General features: G+C 44.2%; 1 protein-coding gene across 14 annotated transcripts in view; it reads right to left on the reverse strand.

The window, feature by feature from the left end:
• The window catches only part of fbrsl1 (fibrosin-like 1), a 230,013-nt gene extending 205,143 nt beyond the window's left edge, over window positions 1-24,870 (reverse strand). For 7 of the 14 annotated variants that reach the window (XM_055511966.1, XM_029161925.3, XM_029161924.3 and 4 more), the window contains exon 1: window positions 5,285-6,532. In XM_055511966.1, the coding sequence (XP_055367941.1) occupies window positions 5,285-5,587 (303 nt within the window). In that variant the 5' untranslated portion in view covers window positions 5,588-6,532. Of the gene's footprint in view, window positions 1-5,284; window positions 6,534-6,846; window positions 7,054-9,312; window positions 9,369-9,465; window positions 9,607-24,501; window positions 24,616-24,744 lie in introns of those variants that run through there. The other 7 variants (XM_055511970.1, XM_029161929.3, XM_029161928.3 and 4 more) reach the window with 4 other exon arrangements.
• Between the last annotated feature and the right edge of the window lie 380 nt (window positions 24,871-25,250).

The following is a 25,250-nucleotide window of genomic DNA, read 5'->3' on the forward strand; positions in this document are numbered from 1 at the left end:
GAAAACTGTCAAGCAACTAAAGCTGGTATCAAAGGCTCTTCTAAACAAACTGCCTGACCACAAAATTGCTAGGGCACCAATTTCTCCACTATTGGGCTGTAAATAGTGTTTTAGCTGTGCTGTCTCTGCCCCTAGCTCCCAGTGCTTACCTCGACCAGATGTGTTCAGTCAATCATTCCAACTAAGCCCGTCTTCACCCACTCCACCATCATCTGAGCAGGTATCTGCCAGCTTCTGAGTGACTGAACGCACCTGATGGAGGCATTGTTGCTTATGAATGAAGTAATGTTTGTAAAATGTATGTTTGTGTTACTCAACACATGACTCAAAAACATTGCTCCATCGCTCAGTGGTCAGGAGTCTGTGGTTTAGCCTTTGAATAAAATCACTGCAGAGCCAACTGTGTCCAGTACCCCGCTCCTTCCAAAATGTAGTTATAATTAAATTATTTAAAAGATAATATATTTTGGTGATGGAGGCCAGGAAACTCACATCCCTGGTTCAAAAGCTTTTTGTCCCCTTTATGGCTTGCACCACTGATTTCATTTTTCTCAAAGCTAAATGTTTTGGAAACACAATACTATGTCAGTACACATGAGGCACTAAGAAATCAGGTGGTTATAGCACAAAGAAGCGCGTTTCTTCACTGATGAAGGAAATAATTATGTAAATAAATATTAAGCTTGGCTTACTTAAAAATATTAAGTCTTCCGTCTGTTGTCTAATCTGCCATCAAACTCCTTTTCATTGTTCAAATGAACAGAAATCTGTAAGCTGAAGTTTTTTCCTGTTGTCTTTAACTTAAACCCAGAACTGAAAAAGAATGTATCTGTGAGGACATTGTTCCACATGGACACACTTCCACTGAACAGTGGAACCTTCCTTGGATGGATATATTTAGGTCACTAGTCAATGGCTTGGACAGATTCACAGTGGAGGTTCCATCCTGTGCGTGCGTGTGCATGTGTGTGTATGAGAACGAGGCCTGTGAAAGTGACCATGCATTTATCAGCCGTGCTGTCGCCTACAGTGTGTGACAGCCAGGGAGAGAACCGGGACCGGGAGACGTCCCGCTGGCTTTAAGAAAAGCTCTCTCTCCGTGGGATGCGTCAGCCAACGAGCAGCGCGTCCTCGGGGGGCTGCCTTGTTAATTAAAGCCGGGGTTGTTTGTCAGCGCCGGCATATGATGCACAGCGCTATCATCACTGGGGGGAAAACTGAACAGGAGAAGCAAGACGGCTGCAACCCCTGCGACAAAACTACTGCCTCATCGTACGACGACGAGGTGGCTTCGAGTGTCACTATCAATTAGTACTTTGTTATCCAACTGGAAATGAATGCAGTGTCCTGGCAGAGTGTACTTACACAAGGAGATTAAGGGATTTATAAATTAAATAAGTCTCGTCTAACCCATTAAATATGAACAGTCGGCCCATGCTCCAATGTTAACACATGCTGATACGAGCTACCAGGGTGCACTTAAGTTGTCTTTTATAAATAGAAGTATAACAGGTGCTGAGTTTGAGGCTTTCATCAGGGCACGTGATGAAATACATACTTACTGGAATGTAAATGGCTTAGATCAACACACCAGCTGGGAAAATGTGGGTGGAGGAAGTAAAGCAGCAGCTACTGTCAAGCTCCCCCCAGGGCGAAGGGACTTAATTTCCCCATTGCTTTAGTGGAGCTGCTCAGTGGCCGAAAGCTGATGATGATTAGTGTGTAAAACTGCAGAAAGCCACGAAAACCTCCCTGGATAAACAAAGACAAACAGACTCCGCATGTCATCTGGAAATTTGATACATGAGCCCGTTTTTTTTGTCCGAATCCACTGGTATTGCTACTGTAATATCACAAAATCAACTAAAGCTACTGTAAATCCTCATTAGAATGAATTTAGAAACTCGTGCTGTGGAACGAAAAACCCAAACAAATCTGTAAATTCATGTTAAAGCAGATGAACAGGATGACTGTGGATTAACGAGAGGGGATTTGCCACTCCAACGTCACTCAAAGAGTGAATGGAGCAAATCAAACATCTTATTAATACTGTGACACATGGATAATTGTGCCATTTTATCATCTGCTCACTTGTTTGATACCAACAGAGAGACTTCTGGAGGCTTTAAGCCACAGCGGGTAATAGTTTTATAGCTTTGTTGTCAGGTGAAAACCTTCTACCTCCAGGAAATCAACCTTTACCAGACGCCAATCATTTCATCTTAAGCTTTAGAGCATTGTACAATTAGTTTCTGAACAATGTTTAAATAACACATTGTGATTTTATCCTTTACTCTGAGAAAGAAAGGTGAGGTTTCTCCACCGACTGACTGTCCAGTGTTTTGCTAATCACACCAAGGTGGCTGTGATAGTGGAGGACGACTGTATAGTCGCGTCGCACAGGTAAGCAGACGACTTTTGCCCTGAGAAATGAGGGGGATTCAAAGCAAATCAACATGCTGTAATCAAAAGCGGTGGAGGCTGCAAATTGCTTTGGGTTGTAATGAAACAGGTTACGGGGGTTGGGCCGAGGAGACCACCGTCGAGCCTAAGCCTCCATCGGGGGAACCTGATCCTCTCAGCGCGGCGCTGGAATATCAACAACACCAACCGAGCGAGCGTGTTTAGAGCTGGAGTGTTCTGGGAGAAACCCATAACCTCAAGCGTCTATAAACAAACAGAAGCAGATGTGCACAAGTTAAAGACTTAAAGCGGGACAATCAAATGATAGTGACCCAAAGGTCATGTTGGTTTTACAAAACATGCTCATCCCAAAGTGCTTTAGAAAGGAGCACAAGGCAAGGATGGAGATTAAAGCCTGCTCCGTGCAGGGTAAATATTGGTATGTTCTACCAAGTTGGCTCATTACACTCTGGGAGGATGGGATATTGATGTTGAGGGAATACTAATAAGTCAGTAGCCCGACAGTATGGCCTGACGTAAACACAACCATGTCTGCCACCAGTCGTTACGAGGTCACACACTTGAGTGTGGGAGCTTATTGGAGCATGATGGGGGAGGTCAGAGCTATTCCCCGGCCAAATGCCGCCGTGTCCTTCTCATAATTGATGAGCAATTAGCACAGGTAGCATAGGTCGCGGGGTCCGCTGGAGCGTACAGTGAGCAGGCGAGAGCACGAGTCGCGATTGATCGGGAGCGAGACATTCAAAGACTCGCATTCCGTTCACGGGGATGTGGCTCATTAACGGAAAACAAATGCACCCGTTGCCGTCACTTAGAAGGTAAACAGTACATCGGATTAGTATAAAGTCACCGTGTTGGTTTTTGTTCACCGCATGCAGGGAAACTAAGCTGCAAAGCACAGAAGTGTGCTCGTGTAATCACACCACATCCACCAACATCACTTAATAAGCAAAGTCCATTTGCATGCAAATCAGACCAATTACCAACAAGCAGCAGGCATGTGAGTATCATTTCACATACAGCTGCATCAGGCCTCACTTGATAGTCTTGAAACATAAGCTTCGGAGTTCATTCAATACAGACTTAGCACTTGCACGAGGAACAGCAGAAGTGTGAAACTATATTATTTGATAATTATTTAGCTTAATTCCCTCTCAAACACAAAGAGGGAGCATTTAAATCAGCAGAGAAAGCTCTTTAGAAATGCAAACTGCACCGCAACAACACACGGGAGGATACTGGGAGCAGATGTGGAACTTGAACTAAACATACCTCTCCTTGCATCAAACACATGGAGAAAAACAGTCCTAGAAGTCAGTGGGACAGGGCGCAGCGTTGGAAGGCACATAGGCACAGACAGGCTGGCACGGGATGCAGGAAGAAGCGCTGTGCTGCCACGACATCCGCAAAGTCTTTCACAGTCAGCAGCTGTCAGAAGTGGCAGCACAAAGGGCAGGAGCACACACACACGCACACACACACACACACACACACACACACACACACACACACACACAAACACACACAGCTGCACTCATGCAGATCAACAAGAGGGGACACTGGCACACAAATGTTACACATATATGACAACATGTAGGAAGTTTATCTCGGTGAAGCACGACTCCGGCCCTTCGTGTGCCGCGGTTCACTTCAGTAGCTTCATGACGCTCCTGGAATGTCCTGCAGTTCCAATATGGAAACGACGAGGTGTGCTCATTTGAATCCACGCTAGCTGCATAGCCCCTTCCTCCCCCTCCGCTCCCCCTCCCACTCCGCTCCCACGCACACTCGAGCCAAATGGAATAGCAATTTAATTACCGATGACCTGGGCAGGTTAAACCTGTTCACAGATGGGAGGTGGCGAATCGATGATCGGCTCCAAGTGAGTGAATCTTCGCTTCCGTGTGTCAGAATACGGCCGCTTTCTATTTCGTGTGGCAAATCTGTTCTCACACGTTAAGTTGACTAAGCCCGATGTAGGAGGCAGGAGTCAATCAAGGCTGATTAATACAACTACTAGGCCCACTTTGAAGGTTCCTGCTGAAATGAGTGGGGCCCGCGGCGTGATCCACAGGCTTTTAAACGAGGTCATCATCTCAAAATACCCAGGCCTGAGTGAGCGTATCGTATGCTAGCTGTGTTTATTAAAGCCAGTAATTTATGTGTCAGTACCACACAGTAGTGCTGCCATTTACAGAACAAGCCAAGGGGGGGCTGCTGCCGTGTCGCTCAGCCTGACGTCCCACAGGGAGCCACATTTTATTTGTCATTTGGAACATAATGAGATAAGAGAGATAAGAGGATGTCACTAGAGAACCTCCTTTCCTTCCTGATATTATCCCTGTGACGTCCTTCACATTGCACACAGTAATGGCAGAAACAAAGTTATCTGCACGTGGTGCCCAAGACAAAACATTTGGATGCTGCAATAGACAGTTTATCAAAGAGTCAGATGTCAGAGAGCGAACTGGCAACTGAGCTGGAGTCATGGTTCTCCACTAAAGCACGTGCTGACAACAGGAACATCTTACTCAAAGACAACGGTGATGTTTAGCAAACACGGGCGCGCGCTGCAGTTTGGCAAACCTATCAATGACTCTAAACACATGGGGACCCACAGACCTGGCAACCCCCCAAAAAGAAAACCCATTCAGCCACACAGCTGTCACATCCAATGAAGAACTGATCAGGAGAGCCTTGATGTGGGCCTGGAACTTGGACCTACACTAACAGATGATGAGAGGAACCATCCTTATGAGGAATCTACTCTCAAATATGTAAATTAAGGTTGTCTGTAAATTAGTATGGGGGGGGGGGGTCTCCACACATACACACAGGTACTGATCCGGTTCCCTCTTACCTCCAGACGGTCCAGGCTGATGAAACTGGCGATAGCAAATCCATCAATGATATCCTCCTCCTGTGAGCTGGACTCCCGTCTTTTCCGTCGGGGGGGACGCGGAGCTCTGGCGGTGGGCGCTGGGTGCGGCGCCTTTTTACCGGGCAAGGAGGCGGCGTCCCTCCCCGGACTGTGTCCCTCCCTGTCGGAGCAGGAGGAGTTGGGGTCGGGGCTGCGGGCGTCTCTGCTCCCTACCTCCCGCAACCTCCGCACCCGCTCCCGCTTGGACCGGCATCTGCGACCCTGCTTCAATTTCCCATCCATGTCGTCGGGGAGCGCTTGCAGTAATAGAAATATAACTCCACAGTGGGTGATCGCCCCAAACGCTCGAAAACACGCGCGTGCGCGCGCGCACACACGGACGCTGGACCGACAATTGTAGGCTGCGCTATAACGTGAAGATAGCGCTGCGTGTGTGTAAATAACACCACAAATACAGCCTCATAATACTCGATGACCTTGAGTGTAAACCTCCGACGTTACGCAAATGTTCAAGTATCCCACACAGGCGCGAGAGCGAGGGCAAATCCACACAGATCCACGCGTTATTTTGTCACGAATCTGCACTGTGTCGACGCGGTATCCGCTAAAGCAGGTGCAAAACGGCGAAACGCTGGAAATCCACGCATTACACTCGCTTTGTAACTTTTGCGGTGTCGGAATAAAACGAGGCGGCGTGAAGCCTGGGCTCGCTGCGTGCCGCAGACAGCGCGGGGGGATCACGCCGCTACCCGTCGTTGTTTTCCACCAGCCCGATCCATGATCCGGCGCTGTCAGACGCGGAGCTCGGGGTACTATCCGTCCGACAGCCGGCGCCTGGCGAGCGGGCACGTATCGACGAGCGAACGCTGCCGCGCGCGTTACGGCATATTCCTCTCCGCGCGTCGGGGGGCGAAAAGATCCCAAGTCCGAGCGCGACTCACGCGCAGTATCTCCTAAATGAGCCGGAGCGTCCGAATAAAGCCCGCATCCAGCGCGCGATCAAACTCCATACGGCGGCGAAGCGGTCTGTTCCAGTTGCGATAATGTTGAGTTTCCTATAAATCCACTCCAGTCCGGCCCCTGGCTGCTCAGTTGCTCAGCAGCTCATTGTATTTTCTGTTCGCATAATAAGGCTTTGATAAGTGTCCTTAAAGCGACAGGAGTGATTAAAATCTCCTCTCCCCGCTCTTATTCCCTTCATCCGAAATTAAGAGACAGAGTCGAGCTTCAGAGGAGCCACATAACTGACGTATTTCCGCCACCTCTGGCCTACAATTTACCATAGGAAGGAAGCTCGAGTCGAAAAAAAGGGGGGGGGGGGATCATTCTCGCTCACTGCTGGGCACTTTGTCACTATTTTAGTCCGTGTGTCTGCCTGAGCTCATGCCACATCATGCGTTTCCCACTGACTGTTGGCGCTGTCACGAGTAGAAATGTAGGGCACACATGTGCACGTGCGCACACACACATATACACACACACACCCTCTATCATGTTTTGACAACTCCATTCAAATGTTGGCTCCGACCAAAACCACTCACCTCTTTAGATTCCACCGGCCGACACCTCACATTGGAAAGTCGTGTTTCCTCCAACATTCACACTAGTCCAGTAAATATTTGGGAGAAGGTTCCGCACACTGACTTTGCCCTGTTCCACAGCTACTTCAAACCCTGGAGCATGATCGGCGCGTTACCCAATCTGCAGTGTGGGGAATTGCAGGGCTCCTGTGGGAGCTCCAGGGAGTCCTGTGGAAAGTGGAGCACAGCTTAATTTATCTGTGGTCGATCAGGAGAAATTAGGACAATGACATTATATAATCACTATATTGTGTAACAATTATTTCCACTATAAGTTTCACTGCTCCTACTGTAGCTGCACCCACATGCTACAATCGGTGGCATTTACTATACAAACACATGAACATATAACCCCAGATTATATTTATTCAAACTGATGATAAACTACTACTCGATAAACTTTCAACTTTCAGAAGTAATACATAAAAAATAATATCAAAAGTACAGAAGTCTGGTAGACGGAGCCTCCTTTGCTCACATTAGAATAATATTTTGCTTAACTGGAAGCTTGCTCGCTCTCTCTAAGTTTGAATAAAGGAAATTTCCATCAGCTGTGAACCACATTTCATGCCAGTTTATTAGTAAATGTGTGTAACATAATGGGCTGAGCAAGCTGCAGAACACACTTTGAACGCTGGGATGAGACATATTTAAGAGGAATGGAAAGATGACAAGTATAAAAAGTAATAAAGATGGTGAATTCATGCTCTGTGTGAGGCTCTATAAACAGTGTATTGTGTCGGCAGTGTATCCTATTGGCTATTTAATAAGGAAGGACACCTGTGAACGAACCGTGACGGTAAGCGCTTCTCATTAGTAGGAGTAAGATGGGGACGAGCGGGAAGACATGGGAATAGTTAATATCGGAGACTGACTGGTAATGATCTTCTTATAGATGCACGAGCGGAGGAAAAATTACAATATTCAGCCACTGTGAAATATTGCAGACTAGAATCCTCCGCTTTATTATTTGATCTTCGCCGCGCAGCAAGCAATGAAAGCAAAGCAAGCGAGAGCCATACGGAAATATTTAGGCAGTTACCGCCGCGGCTCAGGTGTGGGAATCTTTCTTTTATGGCGAGAATCCTGTGCGAAACTGAAACGCGAAGGCATCAAAATGCAAAATGAAAGTACTTTTATGCAAATACAATGCACTGCAGGGTAAATTATCCAGAGCGCTGCAGGTGATTAAACCCCAAGACTGCACTGAGAGGGCGAGAGAGAGAGAGAGAGAGAGAGAGAGAGAGAGGGCGAGAGAGAGAGAGAGAGAGAGAGAGAGAGAGAGGGCGAGAGAGAGAGAGAGAGAGAGGGCGAGAGAGAGAGAGAGAGAGAGAGGGCGAGAGAGAGAGCGTAATGAAGTTTTATCATACACTGCTGCGCCAGGTTACACTGTGTAACCTATAGCAAATATCTTTGCATAGTCGCGTACTTTTCATTTAAGGAGTGAGTTTAAGTTTTCTGCTTGTACCTGTTCAAAAGAGAAAAAAAATCATATGGGTCGCACATTACAATGTGAGGAAACTGACCTTCGGGGGGGTGACATAGTATCGCGTCTATGTTACTTTAACCTCTGTAACCGCTGTGAATACACCCATCTCTGTTTGAGCAGCTGTGAGAGAACTAATTCAGTAAGAAGATTTAAAAAAATAAAGGGGGGGGGGGGGTACCAGGTATGGTGAGAGGTCCATGGAGGAGAGGGAAGAGATTACCTCTGTTTCTTCCATGCTACTATTTGCTGGGAGCCTAATCCATCGCTACAGACTGTGAGCCCCCACATTGCAGTCATTCAAACACCCTCTTTGAAATGCTCAGCCCCGGCCGTGCCGCGAAGCCAAGGGGAGGATATCTGTCATGCTTTTATGACATTTAAGCGGCAGAATTGTTTTTCTTTGCTTCTGCTGCCATGATAACGGCTCATTTGATGTCGCCGAGGTCAAGGTGCTTCTTGTTTAAAGGGTTATTTTCCGTGGAGATAGTTCCGAGACGGTCGTGCCCGGCGCAGACACGGTATTGAGAGGTGAGCGATCTGAAGAAAGCAATAAAGGAAAAAAGAAAAAACATCTCTCCTCACACCGTATCCTTTGTAAAGAATATAGCCCCACAGAAATCAATAAGCTGAGATTTCACACTAGAACACTAGACAGCTGTAAGACACAAATCCCTCCACTGTTGTAAAGAAAATCATTCCAGCGCTCCACAACATCATTTTCACGCAGAACCACAGTGGAGCACACTCAATAGTGGAAGCTGTTATCATTATTAAAGTATGCTTAAGGTTTAACTACCAGGTGTTATCCTGCTCAGTGGGCAAGTAACCGCTTCACTGGGCATTGATGTCAGTGGAAGTAAAGCAATGTGATTTTCTAGTCAACGTTTTACGGTTATACAGTTCTGTGCATGACCAATACTGATAATATGACAACTTACTCTGCTGAAGGAAGACAGGGGGTCCTTCTTACACCCGCTTGGCCAAGGCTGAAGAACTGAAATTGAAAACAATTAGATTAGGGTCACATGATCTTCAGCAGCATTCCGTCCGAGCAGAGCAGCTGGCTCAGTAGTTGCCAGTTAGTGTCACACCTCACAGGGACCCCACACAGAGGCTGAAGCCTTCAGACTGCAGGCCTGATGGCATCCAGGAAGCACACGGCGTAGCATTTAGCTACCAGCACCACACGGCCCCACAGCTGCCTGCATGGCTGCTGACGCTCACTCTTCTCACTAGGAAAACAATATCAAATTTGCATTTTTAATATCCACAAAACGATGTCACCATTTTCCCCTAAATCAGAAGCGGCACATTCGCGTATTTATTCCACCAGCAGCAATGGCAAACAGCTGTTTGGACGAGGAGCTGCTGGGTTTTAACAGGGGCGGTTCTGTTCGCTGCCCGAGCTGTCACTAAAGAATTACTATGAGGGAGACGTAAGTCTAGGGCCTCATGCCTATAGGGCTTTCCACTGCCTCTGCGACACATCATCGAGTAATTCGCCAGTTTGGTGGCAATTTAGAGGCAGATTCCACAAGAAACCTGCCTGGGGGCCTCACGCAACAAGCTCTCTCCTGGGAAACCTTGGCCGGCTATAGGATTGCCTGGGCCAGCCCCGAAAACCACCCCATGAAAAATTAACCTGCTCGCTCCATAGACAGAGCTGACACATCCTCCCTGCCTCAGAGCCTTGTAGCTCGCTCCCTTCATCTCTTCAGTTATTCTTCTTTTCCACTGTCTCTCATTTTCTCCCTTCCCTTCACCCCCCCCCCCGCTTGCTACAGTATCTGCTCAGCCCGTCTGCTCTGCATCGCCTCACTCTGCATCTCCGCTTCAAAGGCGACAGCTGTTTGTTTCATGTTGAACACAGACAGCTCATAGACTGGTAGATTTAGCATGAGCATATCAGATATTGAACGTGTAATGTAAACATGTGCCTAGCGTTGAGCGAGGACTGAATGACTAAAAGCCGCCCGCTTAAATGAGCAAGTAAAAAACAGATGATTACTCAAGAAGGTGATATGAAAGGCAGTGAGGTGTCAATAATTTAATGGCATAGGCTGTAAATATAAGGCTTTGCATATTTCATACGACTACGGAGCAAAGTTTAATCAAACAGGAAGATTGGATGCATGGAAGAGAGCTGAATTTAATGGCAGCCTTAAACAGCCAGTAGGATTTTTATTACAAGTATGATTCAGGGTAAAATTAACAATGTGACCCGCTATTTCAGTGAAGTATATTGAGGTAAGAAACTGATGTGGATAAATGTCACTTTAAATGTCATCATAAAGAAGCGTCTTTAAATTATCGCAAGTCACAAGGGGAAATGTTTCTGTTACGCTACGCTTTTTAACACTCGAGAGAACCTTTGGTCGAGAATTCCCACATTTCTTGTTTTGGTTTCAGGCATTGCTCAACATTTCGAGAGGAATGCCATAATGGCTTTTATTGATTCTCCGTGTCTGGTGCGCTCCCCGATACCAAAGTAACAGCGTTCTCTGCGTCTCCAAATTGGATCAGCTGATGTGACAGCAGAGCTTTTCATGAAAGGGTCGATATTTCTCCAGACCCCGGCTTTGATTTCCATTCATCGGCGGAAGGAGGAAGAGGAGGACATTATTTGGGTTTATTACTGTGGCAACCAACTCGCTACACACCTCGCAGCACCAACGGTCCATTATATTGCATGTTTTATCATTGCAAATGCCCTTTGAGAAAGACTGTGTTTTGACAACTTCCTATAGTTTCCTGCCCCCTTTTTTAAATAGGTATCAATAAGTTGTATGAAACTTACAAAATGCTGAACTGCTCCTTTAAAGTACATTCAACCCTGAAAAGCCCACACGAGAACCTGCACGTCTTTTCATCAAACAGAGTTTAGTTAATTAAAACGCTTATTTGCTGAAAGGTCAATGCATTCCTTTAAGCAAAACCAAGTGGATTATGTAAAATATTAATTTTTAAAGTACTTGGTAATTTATTTTGCATGATTTGCATGAAAGGGTGCGCCACTGATTAGACTGTGCTCTGACCTGTGGCTCAGCAGAGAAGGAGAGGCGAGAAAAGGTTGAATTACTCGCTCAGGGATTAGTATCAAAGTATCACATAAAGGAGCCCTTTACAGCTCGTCTGAGGAACTGTCACAGCTTTTCTTTTAATGTTTGACCCTAGTTTGCATGCACATAACATGGTAAACAACTCCAGGCTATGCGAGATTGACAAGGTGCGGGTGTTTTTTTTTACCTCAGCTGCATTTAGAGAGACAGAAAAGTATTCCCAATGGTCACGCTGCAATTAGCACCCGAGCCACCAAATCCCAGAAGCTGCAGCGATCGCTTGTGCCAAGTCCCCACGCAACCCCCGCTCCCAAAGCCCCCCCCCCTCAGCCCATTCTTCCTCCTTTCACCAGCGCTTGGGTAGAGCTTGTGGTATCCTAACCTCTAACTGTTCACAAGTGGCAGATTTTTCAACCTTAAAGGCCGTGTCACACAATGCCACATTAGCAGAGGTGATGTTTTCTCAGTGGCTGACAACCAGCTGACATATTGTGACAACCTGTCATGGAGGGGGCGGGGGGGTTTCCCCATCCAGGACCTTGCTTGTTATTACGTGTGAATAAAGCCAGCGCCTGACACACACGCGGAGGAAGAGAGAGACTTTAACTTATTTTCCACACATAGCTGCAGCACATTAACAGACAGATGGTAAACATGCCACCGAAGCAAAAGAAGATAAATTAAGTATTCATGTAATTACTGAGCCCTGAGCCCTGTTCTGCTTCAGGTATTTTTATTGAAAAAGAATGAATTCACTTGAAATAACTATACACTATGTGCTAACTTATAACCCATAAGATGTTGGAAAACTGTTTAATTAATCATAGAATACGACACTAGCTGAAAGTTACCGAGTAAATAGAGTATTTGATGTGTTTAATGTGATCATCATACAGCAAAAGTCTGAAATAGAAAAGCAGGAGCAATCGTCACACCAGGATTCATGACTAACAGGCGTTTTAGATACTGCATCAGTTCTCAAAAGGAATTTAAAAAATTGCTCCAAGACTCCAAGCCTTTGAAAGATGAACGTTGGCCATTGTAGACATGTGCACATTTAATCCACCAACATATTTACAGGCATGTTAAACTGAGTATTCTCCACTCTATAAAAAAAAGTTCTGGCCAGAACTTGTTTTTCCATCACGTGTTAACATATTTCAAATGTTTATCTAAGATTGTAAGAAATCCAAACTCAAAACAGAAAATCACTTCCTGCTTTCATTTAAGTGCCAATTCAGTGGTTGTGACAGGCCTTAAAGGTTCCAAAGATGAATATGGGATAAGTGGGTTTAAATATGCAGAGACACGTATCTTTGTAGTGCTTAAAAAGTGATGTGCATGGGTAATTAAGTAAAAGTTGAGTCACCCCACCCTGCTACCCTCTACAGAATAAGTGGTTTGATGATGGATGGATAAGTATTCTTTTGGTCTATGGGAGGCAGTGAAGAAGTATTTAGTTAAAACATCATCATTTCATGTGCTGTAAATCATTATTATTCAATGCAGAGAGTAAAACAAGCTTTATCTGTACAAAGATCACAATCCTCCACCTCCACGGACTGCCACGATGTTCTGTACCTTTGAGTGGCTCCGATATGCATTATCTCAAGTGGTAACACGGCGCATATATTCAAATGGCAACGGAGAGGCCTGCAGAATAACAAACGAGCGGGAAGAATGGAAAATCAACGACGGGTAGATTGAAAGTTAAAAGAGCGTAAAAAGAGCGCGTGTTCAAAGAGAGCGAGAGGCTGTGAGCAGGCGTATTATACGCTGCTTCTTAGAACGTTCCCCTGGCTTTCACAAGGCTCTTGATTAGCAAACAGCAGCCCCCGAGATAAAACACACTCATAGACACAGACTGGATTAGCATGTCGACAGACTTTTCATGCATGCATCTACTCCAGGCAAATGAGAGATACTGCTTTAGATGCGCTGCTGATTCCTGCTGTGGTTCTGCATCGTTAGGGGTCAGCGTTTCCTGTGCACCTTTGTGCACACTTGCAGCTCATTATAGACACGTTGCAACTCATTTGTACTCAGTTACATATCACATATGATTACATATGCATTTCCCACGCTAATATTATCCTAAAGAGAAGTTAACATAATCACGAGTGTATTTTGTAAGCTTGTGAATCATTATTTGCATAAGCTGGATTTGCATTCATACATAATGTAATGCCTAAATGTTTACACGCGAGGCCAGACGCATTCACACGTGTCCCGTTAATGGGAACAACCGAGCGTCATGTAGAAGACAGACGCACAAGAGCGGCCGCCCTCGCTGCTTTGTGCACACAGAGGAGATGTTTAAAGGAAACCAGAGCAGACGAAGTACCTCCAGATGATTTACATAAACTGGGAGACACTGTGAGCGAGTGTGTGGATAATTTGGCTTATAAATGAAGACATGCTGAGGCAACCGACCACTTTCATGTGAGAGGAGCAATCGCTTCTTTAGTTCACCCCAAGTAATGACTTGGTTAAATATAATTCATGACTTGGATCATAAGTTATTCACCAACTCGCTGATTAATTATGTAAGCGTAAAATGTAATATCTCTGATTATGTGTGACAGTAGATTTTCATCGTTACAGATGGAGGGAGTTTGCAACAGCGGATTTATGCTAAGCAGCTTTCTTTTGTAAATTGATACAGACGCATTTGGGCAAATGTGATAAAGTGTTTATCCTCTTGCTTGATGTTATAACACTGAAGGATTTTCTTCTGCAATACTGTGCATGCTTCCATCAAAAATCATTACTTTTAGGTCATCAGTTAATCCTTCTAAAATATAGAGGAGTCAGTCTGTTGAAGCTAAGCTGATTTTGTTCTACACTCATTTTTTAGGAGTAAACGTCACTTCTTTCCAAATGATTGAGTCTCATTTTTAAATAGAACAGACTTTAGAGCCTCAGAGCTCAGCAAAGTCATTCTGTAATGACGCAAAATACACGGATGGATATGGCCAAAACCTTTCATCCATTTTTCATGCTTGTTTAACTTTTCCTACACACCGCACTAAATCCATTTTCAACACATATTCTGGAGGAGCCTTAGCTCAAGATTGGTGCCGACAGCTTTTTAAATATGTATCGGCTGACGAGTGGGCAACCTGCTGAACTGGCAACGTAGCTCATCAGGGGCTGAACAGAGTGAATGGATGAATGATAGATCCCACAGACCATCAGAACCTCTATCTACTGTATAACAAGCTGGTGTGACATCTCTCATTCTTGAAGTTGATTTGTGCAGGAGGACGTTTTTGTTCGCTGTTAAAACAGAAGCATGCAAAGCAGCTAGGCTGCATTAAATTGAAATCTATTACTTAATGTCATTAAATTTCTGTCCTATTAGTCCTATTTAAGGGGTAGGATTACATAGGTTCTTCTTCCTACTCCGTTCAGGCATGTACTTTGTACATGTTTGAAAGAATAAATAAATAAAAAAGTTGTCTACCTATTATTCAAATGGCTATAGTTTGGATAGAAGGGGAGCTGATATACTGTAGTTTACAGTATGTAGGTAATGCAACTGTTATGTTATGAGAAGGTTATGTTGGCAGTAACTTACTGTAAATGACTTGATACTGAACATCTCAGTAGAATGTTCCCTGGCAACATATAACCTCAGTACACCATCAGGTCTAGGTAAAACTGGGCTTCCAAAGCATTTCCAAAGCCAGCACCTTCCTGTAGCATTTTGACTTAACATCTGAGTTCAGTTCAACTGAATGTGTGGGGAAAAGGTATAGGGGGGGGGGGGGGTTTCTTCCCAATATTTCCTAAGTTCAACAACTTTCATTTAAACCTATTCAAGTATTCAAGTTATCACATGTCTTACAGTATATCACATTATAGTAATATACACAACCAGCAAGTCTCTCTTCTGCTGTTCAGTGAGTCACTGTCTCCCAGCTGATGTGTAGTTAATCTATCAGGTCTCCTATGGGAGGAAATTATAAAGGGAGGCAGAGAAATAGAGAAAATACAGTTCCTCTTAGCTACAGCCTGAAGAGCTTCTCTTAGCTAGGGCTCCCAGGGGAGCTCTTATATGTCCAAAAGCCCTGCAAGACTTCCCCGACTCAAGAGATTATGGTTATGGTGTGTGTTTATGTCTGTGGGCTCATGTTCAATGTTTACTTACACACTAAAATATATACTGAAAGCGTCTAAAATTTCAGTCTCAATATCCAGCAGACAACAAATAGCCGCAGGGAGCTTCGTTAAATCTCACTGACTGAAAACATTAGCAGCAAAAATCTACAGCATTTAAAAACAAAGGGACTGCAGCTTGTTGCCAAATCCATTTTCTTTAGGCTTGAAAGCTTTTATATGAACAGTCTATAAAAAGTTTGACTCCCCTGAAAGGTTTTTAATCTTCATTTCAGATTAGTTCCATTTTGCATACTGATCAACAAGCAAAAGCCATGTCAGCAACAGAAGATCTCTAAGCAGAGATTTTAACATTAATTTAAAACACATTTACCTTCTTTAAATGAACTCACCCAAAGCCTCACTGCTGCAGCTAATTATTTAAGAAGGCACACAAGTACTGAGATCAAGAATTGCAATATAGAGACCTGACCAAAACCACATGAATACAAAAGACCACTCCAAGCAACAGATTCAAGAGTTAGGTTTAAGTCACTGAATATCCACTGTGTTCAGTTACATCCATTAGGAAATCGAAGAAATATGTTGCTCTGGGTAACTATGAAAGCAGCAGTACCTGGGGGTTTGTAGGGGGACTGTACATTGCGTATTTGAGATTATAGTTCAACCCTGTCAGCTTTCACCAATTGAGTCTAAGAGAAAGATGCTTGATTTCTAGCTGTTCAAATAGAGGAATGCTCGGCAGCTTCCATCAAACAGGGAAAAGCTCAAAGTAAGTCAACAAGTCCAACAGATTGAGGACACGGCTCTGTTTCTGGTGATTCTTCCATTTGGGGGGTTTCCAGGTGGAAACCAAGCCGACAGTGCTCGGCTGCTCTGCTGCAGGCTCGGCTCACTGATCCCTTCTCTCCAGGGATGCGGTTCGCCTCTGAGCGCGAGAGATCTGCATCGCAGAACACGGGGAAATCATTTCCTCCACTTTCTTCCACGTCTTCTTTCTACCCGCATGTCTGTTCTACAGTGAGCGAGATGAGGATCAAACTATCATCTGAGCCTCAGCGAGAAACAGGTAGACAAACATTCACAGGCAGAGCAGATGCTTTCACGCATGCGGTCCCAGCCATGCATACTTTCTCATCCTGCTGTGCCTGAAGGAGTTCTCACAATTTGTAAAAGATGAGAAGGAGAGAAAGGGGGAGACAAACTGATGGAGAGAGAAAGAGAGAGAGGATGCATTATCCACCTCGCTTCACTTCCTCCTGGCGCCTAGAGGCTTCTCCAAAGCAGCTGTGTGATGTATCAAACAGCAGCGGCAGCCACTTCCCAGCCTACCCAGCAGACTACTGCCTTTGATAATTCAGTCACTATCAGTCCCTGTGTTGCATCTGTTTTATGCAGTGCCGAGTAAACCAATCCCTTCCTTTGGTGCGCTGCCATTCTCATCGGCCAGCCTCAGTGGTGGAAAACGCGTTCCAGGCCGCGCTCTCCCAAAACTAACTTTTGCCAAAGCTCCACGCTCCGGTCCCATCCTGACGTAAACAATGCATTTGCTGCTATAATTACTCCCAGCGCTGCCAGCAGCCACTTCGCGCACGTCATTGTGAGGAGGTGGAGACGTGTGGTTGGAGCTACCTACACCTTCCTGCTTCACAGCCTTGTTGTGCTACAGTAAATGACGTTTACCTAGTTCAGACATGCAGAGCAGGATTTGACAGGTAGCGCACTCATATTGAACCCTAACCTGGTTTCATATGTCTAAAACTGAACTCTTGACAGACTACAGATTTAAAAGCCACCCGGAAAAAAGACACACAACACAACTTGACCTTCAAATAAAGGACTATCACAGCTTCACACAGGAGACAGACATCTTTCCTTTTATTACATGATCTGAGCTTTTCTGCAAAAGTTATCAATTTCTGTTGGATTCCACCTAAATCCTTTTACTATATTTAAAGTCAAATGTGGCTGGATGAATTATAGATTTACACTTCAACTGTTTTTTTATTATCATTTTTGTTGTTAGGGTCAGGGCAGAAAGAAAGCTACTGAACTATGGACCCAGAACTACTGATAACCTCAAATTCAAAACTCTGAGCCTGAAACTCATGCAACCTGGTTAGTTAAGATGTGTGTTCAATATTTTTTTTTTTTTTTTTTTTGCAGACCATCCAAAAACCAACTCAATTCCCCATGAGCCCATGACATTGCACAGTGTATGTACAAATCTACTGTACAGATGTCAGACCTCATATGTCTGAACTGACAGCAACACAGAACTGGGACAAGTCTTATATACTTAAATAATCCATCCTACTTAAAGTCCCTTAAGTACTGTATACTGACTGGAAATCAAGCCTTGAGCAGATAAACGTATGCATGTATAATTGACTGTTTTTATACAAATAGATTGGTGATTAAATATTGAGTTGTGTGGTGATATTGAATGAAAGTAATCACAGCTCTGACAAGTAGTATCAGCATCACAGAGAGTGAGGAATCAGATGCGATTCATACAGCAAGTGGCACCGTGAATAGCGAATGTAAACTAATTACACCAAACATCAGCCCATCAATGACTACCAACCTCACGTACATAGGATGGCTATAAGGCATCGATGTGAGTGTAATGACCTGTAACATTTGCTTTGTATTGTCGCAACCTCTTGCTCTCTGTATTGTGTGCTCCCTTCCAGTCGGGAGGCACATTTGCACGGAGGGTCAGCCTTTTCACATCCTGCATTTCCAAAGAGCTAAATGAGACTCTTGCTGTGGCCCCTGCCATTCTATTGATCCCTCTCTCCAGATCTCCAAGTGGCGTTTATGCACTAAATTTAGTTTAGTGCTAAGAGCCCTCATTAATAATAGATCCATCAGCGGAGGGACCATTGCTGATTGATTTCCAACAGAGAGCGAACGAGAATGTGGGAAAGATAAAGAGCGAGTCCCCTCAGCGAAGGCAGCTGTCCTTAAAGCCTCTATCTGCTGTGGAGGTGTGATGTATAGTAATATTTATACATCAGCAGAACAATCATCCATCAACACATTCATGCCATACTTTATGTGGATAAGATGAGGTGAACTGTGAGCAAAGGCCGGGAAAATGCTGCATGAGCAATGGAGTTATGTAATATTACACACTCTCACACACACACACACACACACACACACACACACACACACACACACACACACACACACACACACACACACACACACACACACACACACACACAGTCTGCTGTCACTTAACAGCAGTCACATGGTTGCGCACAAGCAGGCCTAAAATATAGACAGCAAAAGGAAAAACACATGATCAATGCAATTAATTCTCCCAGTCTCTATAGAGAGAATATAATTCTTGTTAAATGCATGAAGCTCCATTTATATTCAGCCAACTGTGTATTTTAAGAAAGCTTTTCAACCAAATCACATAAACAGTATTTAGCTCATAGAATTATCTTCAAGTCAGTCTCAGATCCAACTCACTACTTCATTAAACATTAAAATCGCAGCAGACTTTTATGACGGGAACGTTTTTAAAATTCCCCTTTTCTAATGATGTAAAAATGATACTGTGATGTTCTCTAATGTCAATATTGTCCAACTTTCTTAGTCTTTTATGATGGCAAAATTAAAATGTTTGGGTTTCATGCAATTTTGTTTGTATTTTTACAACAAATTGATTTACTGAGAAAAAGCAATAATTGTAGCTCTAAGCATAAATATTTGAGACTAAACTACCTATTAAAAAATAGATAGATATTAGATATATAGATATACTGGATCTAACATTAAACTAAAGTTTTGCACCTTGGTGATGATGTATTTTTAGCAGGATTACAAACATCTAAACCAGCTGACATCATAGTTCAACACAGTTTAATACATGATGTCAGTTTGGTTTATTAGACAATAAACTATTATTACTGTGACGCTGATATGACTAATACCTCTAACAGTATAACTTTGCTGTGCCGGGACTAAACTAGGTAAATCCACTGATCAGTCCAACGTGACTCATACTGCAAACTTACTTTAGAGGCAGTCGGTGCTGCTGGCTGATGTCAGATTTCTAATTAAAAGGCCAGGGAGCAGTTTTGGCATTCGCAGTTATAAACGATAGAGCTCGACTGCCGCTTTTATTCTTAGCTGCATGTTAAAGACGTGAACTAATTCCATCCAGGGGTATTAACCAAATCCTGCAGCCTGATAAGTGAGTTGAGGTGGAGCAGCTAGTTGTCAGAGAGGATCTTGTTTGGATTGGACCTAGCTGCCTCGCCACAGAGTGCAGCAATAATCACAGGCCTTTCAGCAGCCACACAACCGCGCTGAGCACGGCTCATCACAGACAGCAGCCCTACAGAGGAATTATGTGGAGCGACCTGGCACCACAGCCCTAGATTTTCCAGCAGACTGCCTCTTGGGTTGTGTTGACAGTGAGTAAGCCTTGAATTTACTCTGCCAGTCAATAACCCCCCTCCCCTCACCAAACCAATGGGAATTGATGGATCATTGGTGGTGCTTTTTTCTTCCTGTATGTTGCACTGGCTAAATTCTGTGCACAGTTGTGGTTAGTGCGGCGTGTGGGTGTGTGCACACATTCGTAATGCAAAAAAGCATGTAGACATGTGCACGCTGTCTCAGGTGCAGTAAATAACACACATGGTTGAGAAAGCAAATATTCCTTCACAGCTTCGGTTGGTGTTTGTGCTTTTAATCATAAAATCACAGACATCTGTTGAGCATCCACAGTAACACGTACAGAAAAGTAAATCGGCACTCGCGTCTACGTCTGAAAAAGCTGTTGGATCAAAGTGTCAAACCAATCCCCAGCACAGCACAGCGGGCAGCACGAGGTGCTAGCGCCTCCTAATCAGCCTCCTGCCCAAGAAGCCACTGGCATTGTCTCATGTAGCCACTGCCTCTGGAGATAATGTGACATGCAGTTGTGCTGGTTTAATTCATAATAATGAGCTGACTTGTCAGGGTTATTAATCAAAAGGGGAGCTCCCTGAAAGCAAAGGCTTCTCTGAGCCATGTCGGGAGTCACACATTCAAAACAGCAGAATTAGAAGACTGCCAGCGTTACAGTAAAGGTAGCAACGTCTGCCTGTGTGAACACTCAGACGTAACAAGACACACTGGTGCGCATTCCAGCGGTTCTGACTCTTAGTGTGACAGACAACGTCAGCCGTTGACCTCGCAGAACGGAAAACAGCTTGATCGCCTGCCATTTACCAGGGTTTCATGCTGCAGCTCTGCTCCACACAGACGTGCTGGGTGAGATATATATATTTGCTTTTAAGCTTTAAGTCAACATCCTGTTTAGTGAGTGGGTTGAATCTTTACACAAGGGTTTTCAAATTCTTGTACAGATGAAGCCATTAGTTTTGATACTTATAATGGTTTTATTTTAATCTCCCAATTAATGGTGGCTTTTCCTGATGAGACAATAACCCTCAGCTTTTATTCTGCGTGTGTAACTGTGACTTCAGTGAGAAACAAAACAAGACAAATAAAGAAAATAAATAAAACCTTCACAGGAGACTTTCATGCGAGCGGCACCCCAACATCCTGTTTCAGCAGGAAACATCTAAACCACATAAAGACGTTGACTGTGTTATTTTACCTTTGTCAGACACAGGAGATGTGTGTGTTTCTGTTACAGTACCTCGCGTCACATCAAAATCTCATTCTCTCTAGTTTGGTATGTTTGCATACTGTACATAATCACACATGTTTTATTTGGTACACAGCGCATCAGTCAAACTTACAAGGCCTCATCAGGTTCGGATCCTGATGACCAGTTCGTGGCTCAAGTTGTGATCTTATATTATTAGTCCATGCTCTAGAAATGAAAAATCATTCTTGCAGAGATCTTAAGAGTAACAAAAATGTACACGTTTCTAATTTGGCCTGTGAATCATAACCTTTAACTGATAAACACTACACAGACCATTAATCCTGTTTCACTGCATCATCTGTCACTACAGAGAACCACACCACTAATGAACCAAAGCAAAGCCCCCATGGTCCCTAGGAGAGGGGGTGGGGGGCAGTGGGGGTGGCTGCCTCTGCAGAGCTGCAGCAGGGCTGGCTGGTCTTGGCAGCTGGCTATGTTCAAGTGTCAGCTCGGTTCCCTGGATCAGCTTGCCTTTCAATGGCACCACCTCCCCTCTAATCCCTGCCTGTCATTCCGCTGCATTCACAGCTCAGGCCCTCCCTTGCACAAGCCCTCAGCATAACAGGCTTCTCAGTGTACTCGCACATCTCTCTGCCGCTCTATCCTTCGCTCTCTCACTTTCCCACTCAGCAAAGTTCACTCTAAATGTGCTTAGATTGCTGCATCTTTGAATAATAACCTATCATAATAAAGGCAATATATTATGGCTGTGTGTAAACAGCAGGCTATTAAACTAAAACAAACAATCCAACGATTTAAAATGTGCAATTAATTCTACACTTCCCTGTGTTGTCATATTTCTCTCTGCCTTTCTCATTTAAGTTAAAAGTCTCAATTTGCTCCCTAATGTGATTTAATGTCATGCCAATAAAAACTCAAAGCCGCTCCGGTTGCGGCAAAATGATATCATTCCTCTACACACTTCTCTCTCTACCCTACTACAGAGAGAGAGAGAGAGAGAGAGAGAGTGTCAATGTGCATTCCTGCCTCAGTTCAGCTGCCATGACAACTCCTTGGTTTTCTCCTCATGCAGGATTGTGGGACTGGAGCGATGTACAGAGTACTTCCTGTACTCCAAAAGACAGCACACGCATCTCAAGGGGAAGCACTCTACACGCATCAGGCCCACTGGCCATTATGGAACAGGTGCAATGATCGTTCCCATGCACCAGAGTGAAATCCTCAGCGTGACATTGCTGATTTTATGTCTCGGTTCCTGCAGTGGCAGAGTGGATAGACGTTATAAACAGAGAGGTGTAGAATCTAAACTGCAGTATAGTTTTATGCACTGCATTTTATACTATGCACATTTCCATAGTTTATTACTGATGGTTGTGCTTTGAACTCTTTACTAACAAAGCACACTGTTCTTTGTGGTAAATACTATACTTCCTCCCTATTCCAAAGGAGTGTAGTCAAATCTGTAGAAACCGTTAGCACAGTTTGAAAGCCAGTCAGACTTTAGCTCAATGCCAGCTGAACGGTTAATACATTATCTAACATCTTTGGTTTAATACTTTATTCCTTGGTTGAAAGAGAAATGGTGGAAAGGCTGCATAGCTCCACAAATTAGTCCAAGCATTAATCTTTGATGACATGTGAAGTCCTACTGAACGGCTCTACCTTTGGGCAGAGTTGATGTATGATCTGAGAAACTGTTTATGGAGACTTTTACCAGAACAGTCGATCAATGTGTGTGTGGTTTCTTTAACAAGACATATAAATTACAGAATAAAATCGAATGGCCTCAGAGTATAGACTATATATATGGGGGGGGGGGGGCAACTCAACAGTTCTTTTTAGATTATGGAATTATTATTATAGACTGAACAGTGTTCTAATAGACCAAAAAATATACAGAGTTGTAATCATATGAAATCACATTAGAACTACTGGCAGTGCCGTTTCTGAATGGTCATTCAGTTTGGGTTCGGCCCTGGCTGCTCTATCAGCCATTTAGGAGCGTCTCCGGGTTGTGGTGCTGATGGGTGATTCAGTCAGTGTTGCTTCAGATAGCGCTGTCAGTATGGCAAGGTGACTGAGACTGAGCGCAGAATGAGATTGACCTTTGAACCTCCAGCTACTCAGCTGTGATAAAGTGCTGACACAATAGACTCCCACAGCCACCGCCTTTCTCCCTCTGTGCCTTCCTCTCTGCTTCTCTTACTAAAGTCCAGGTCCACATTCAGTGTTATGTATTTTTTATCAGCGCCTGTTAACTTAACTACACAGCATAAATGCACTACTGACATCTGTGCTTTTGCGTGTACTGTATGTGTACGGTGCATCTTTAAAATGAACCCCACAGAGCTGGAGATGCCCACCACATTAAGTCTTGAATTTAAACTTTGTTTCTCAGTCCATATGCGCAGGAGAACTCTGAATATTTGCAGCTCGTGCACCGCAATTTGAATAAGGTAAGCGAAGGCAATTTCTCTGTGATTAACAGCAGTGCAGATGGTTTACAGCTGCCTTTTACCATGGGAATTAACTCTTAATATTTACAATGAGGCCAACGCAGAGCACTTGGCAGCTGCTCTGCCTTCTCTCAGTGCCAGAGACTCCGAGCCATTCTCAGGACACAGATTACATCCCAGCCGACCGTTCGGTATTTTAAGCCAGTGGTGCGCTGGGTGGTTCGGTGCATCAGATCAGATGGCTTGTTTTAATCTTTTTAGCTGTGCTGTAAAGACAGGGAACATAAAACGTAACAGGTGTTGTTGCTGTACAGCTTCCAAATTAGAACGGACTATTACATGAAAAGTAACAAATTGTGTGTTTTGCTCATAAACAGAAGCTGAAGAAACCACCTGTCTGTACTGATTGCAGGCAGCTTTGAGGGGCTGCATCTCGGCATTCAACGCTTTGAGCCAGCTGCTGCGGCCAGCAGATATCGGCAGTGACAAAGCTAATATGCAGATGTAAAATCTGTCATGTTCACAGTCTTAGTTTAGCATGTTAACGTATTCTAACTAGCAGCAGGCATGTAAGGTACAGTGGATGGGGAAGCCCTCAATGCTACACGACCCGATCCAGACCTAGGAGTCATTAAGGTTTATTATAAATAGATGACGATGAATGCATAAATAAGTTGCTAAATATACAGTAACGTAGCTACATGAAGCCCTGCGGTAACAGGCTACAGCGACCCCCCACGGGAAAAGCGGTAGAAGATGGATGAATGGATGGATGAATGGATGGAAGCTACATAAACAGTTCAGTTCAGAGAGGCTGCAGAGAAAGAAATGCACTTCACTCACCCTATATGACGACGAAGGCTGATAAACATGCCACAGAACCCCCCGCTGGCCTAACGCTTTGCTCTGTTGACAAGCCTGTTTCCTTCATGTCTGTTCCTCGGATGCGTTTTTATGCTAATCAGAAAGAAAATGGACGTTTAGCGCTAGCACCCGTTCTAGCTAGTGTGTACAGAAGTAACGTTCCTCGTTATAATATACAATATATAACGTATATTCCCCGCATTTTCTCCTCTTCGTACCTACCTGTAGTCTTGGCTTTGGACTAACGTCACAATTCCATTCAAACTTGTTGAAATGGCAGGCAGATAAGTAAACGTACTTTTACTAAAAGCCCAAATGTCCATTTCGAAGCTAACGCTAACCGGCCGCAGGTGAAGTTCAAGCCGTGGTTTGATTGGCGTTCAGCCGACTGGCTTCTCCAAGCTGGTTGCCAGATATGCAATAATTACCGTATTTACACTGTACTTTGGAGATTCCCGCAATACACGATAAACGCTCATACTTTGCACATAAATAGCTTTGTGTTAAATTCCAAACACACATAGTAGTTTGTGTAAAAATGTGATAATTAAATATCTCTTTCTATTTCCCACCAGGCAACACCATAACCAAAGACTCCAGGTTCTACTAGACCTCCTAACAAAGTGATAACCAGCTGTGGTCAAGTTGTCAGTCTGAAATAAATAGGTTGAACCTGATGTCCCTTGGCCACTGATGGGACCCGTAGAGACTTTAAACCAGGTGCTGAG

Source organism: Betta splendens, chromosome 9 (assembly GCF_900634795.4).
Source record: "Betta splendens chromosome 9, fBetSpl5.4, whole genome shotgun sequence".
In the NCBI taxonomy this organism is placed as follows: Eukaryota; Metazoa; Chordata; class Actinopteri; order Anabantiformes; family Osphronemidae; genus Betta; species Betta splendens.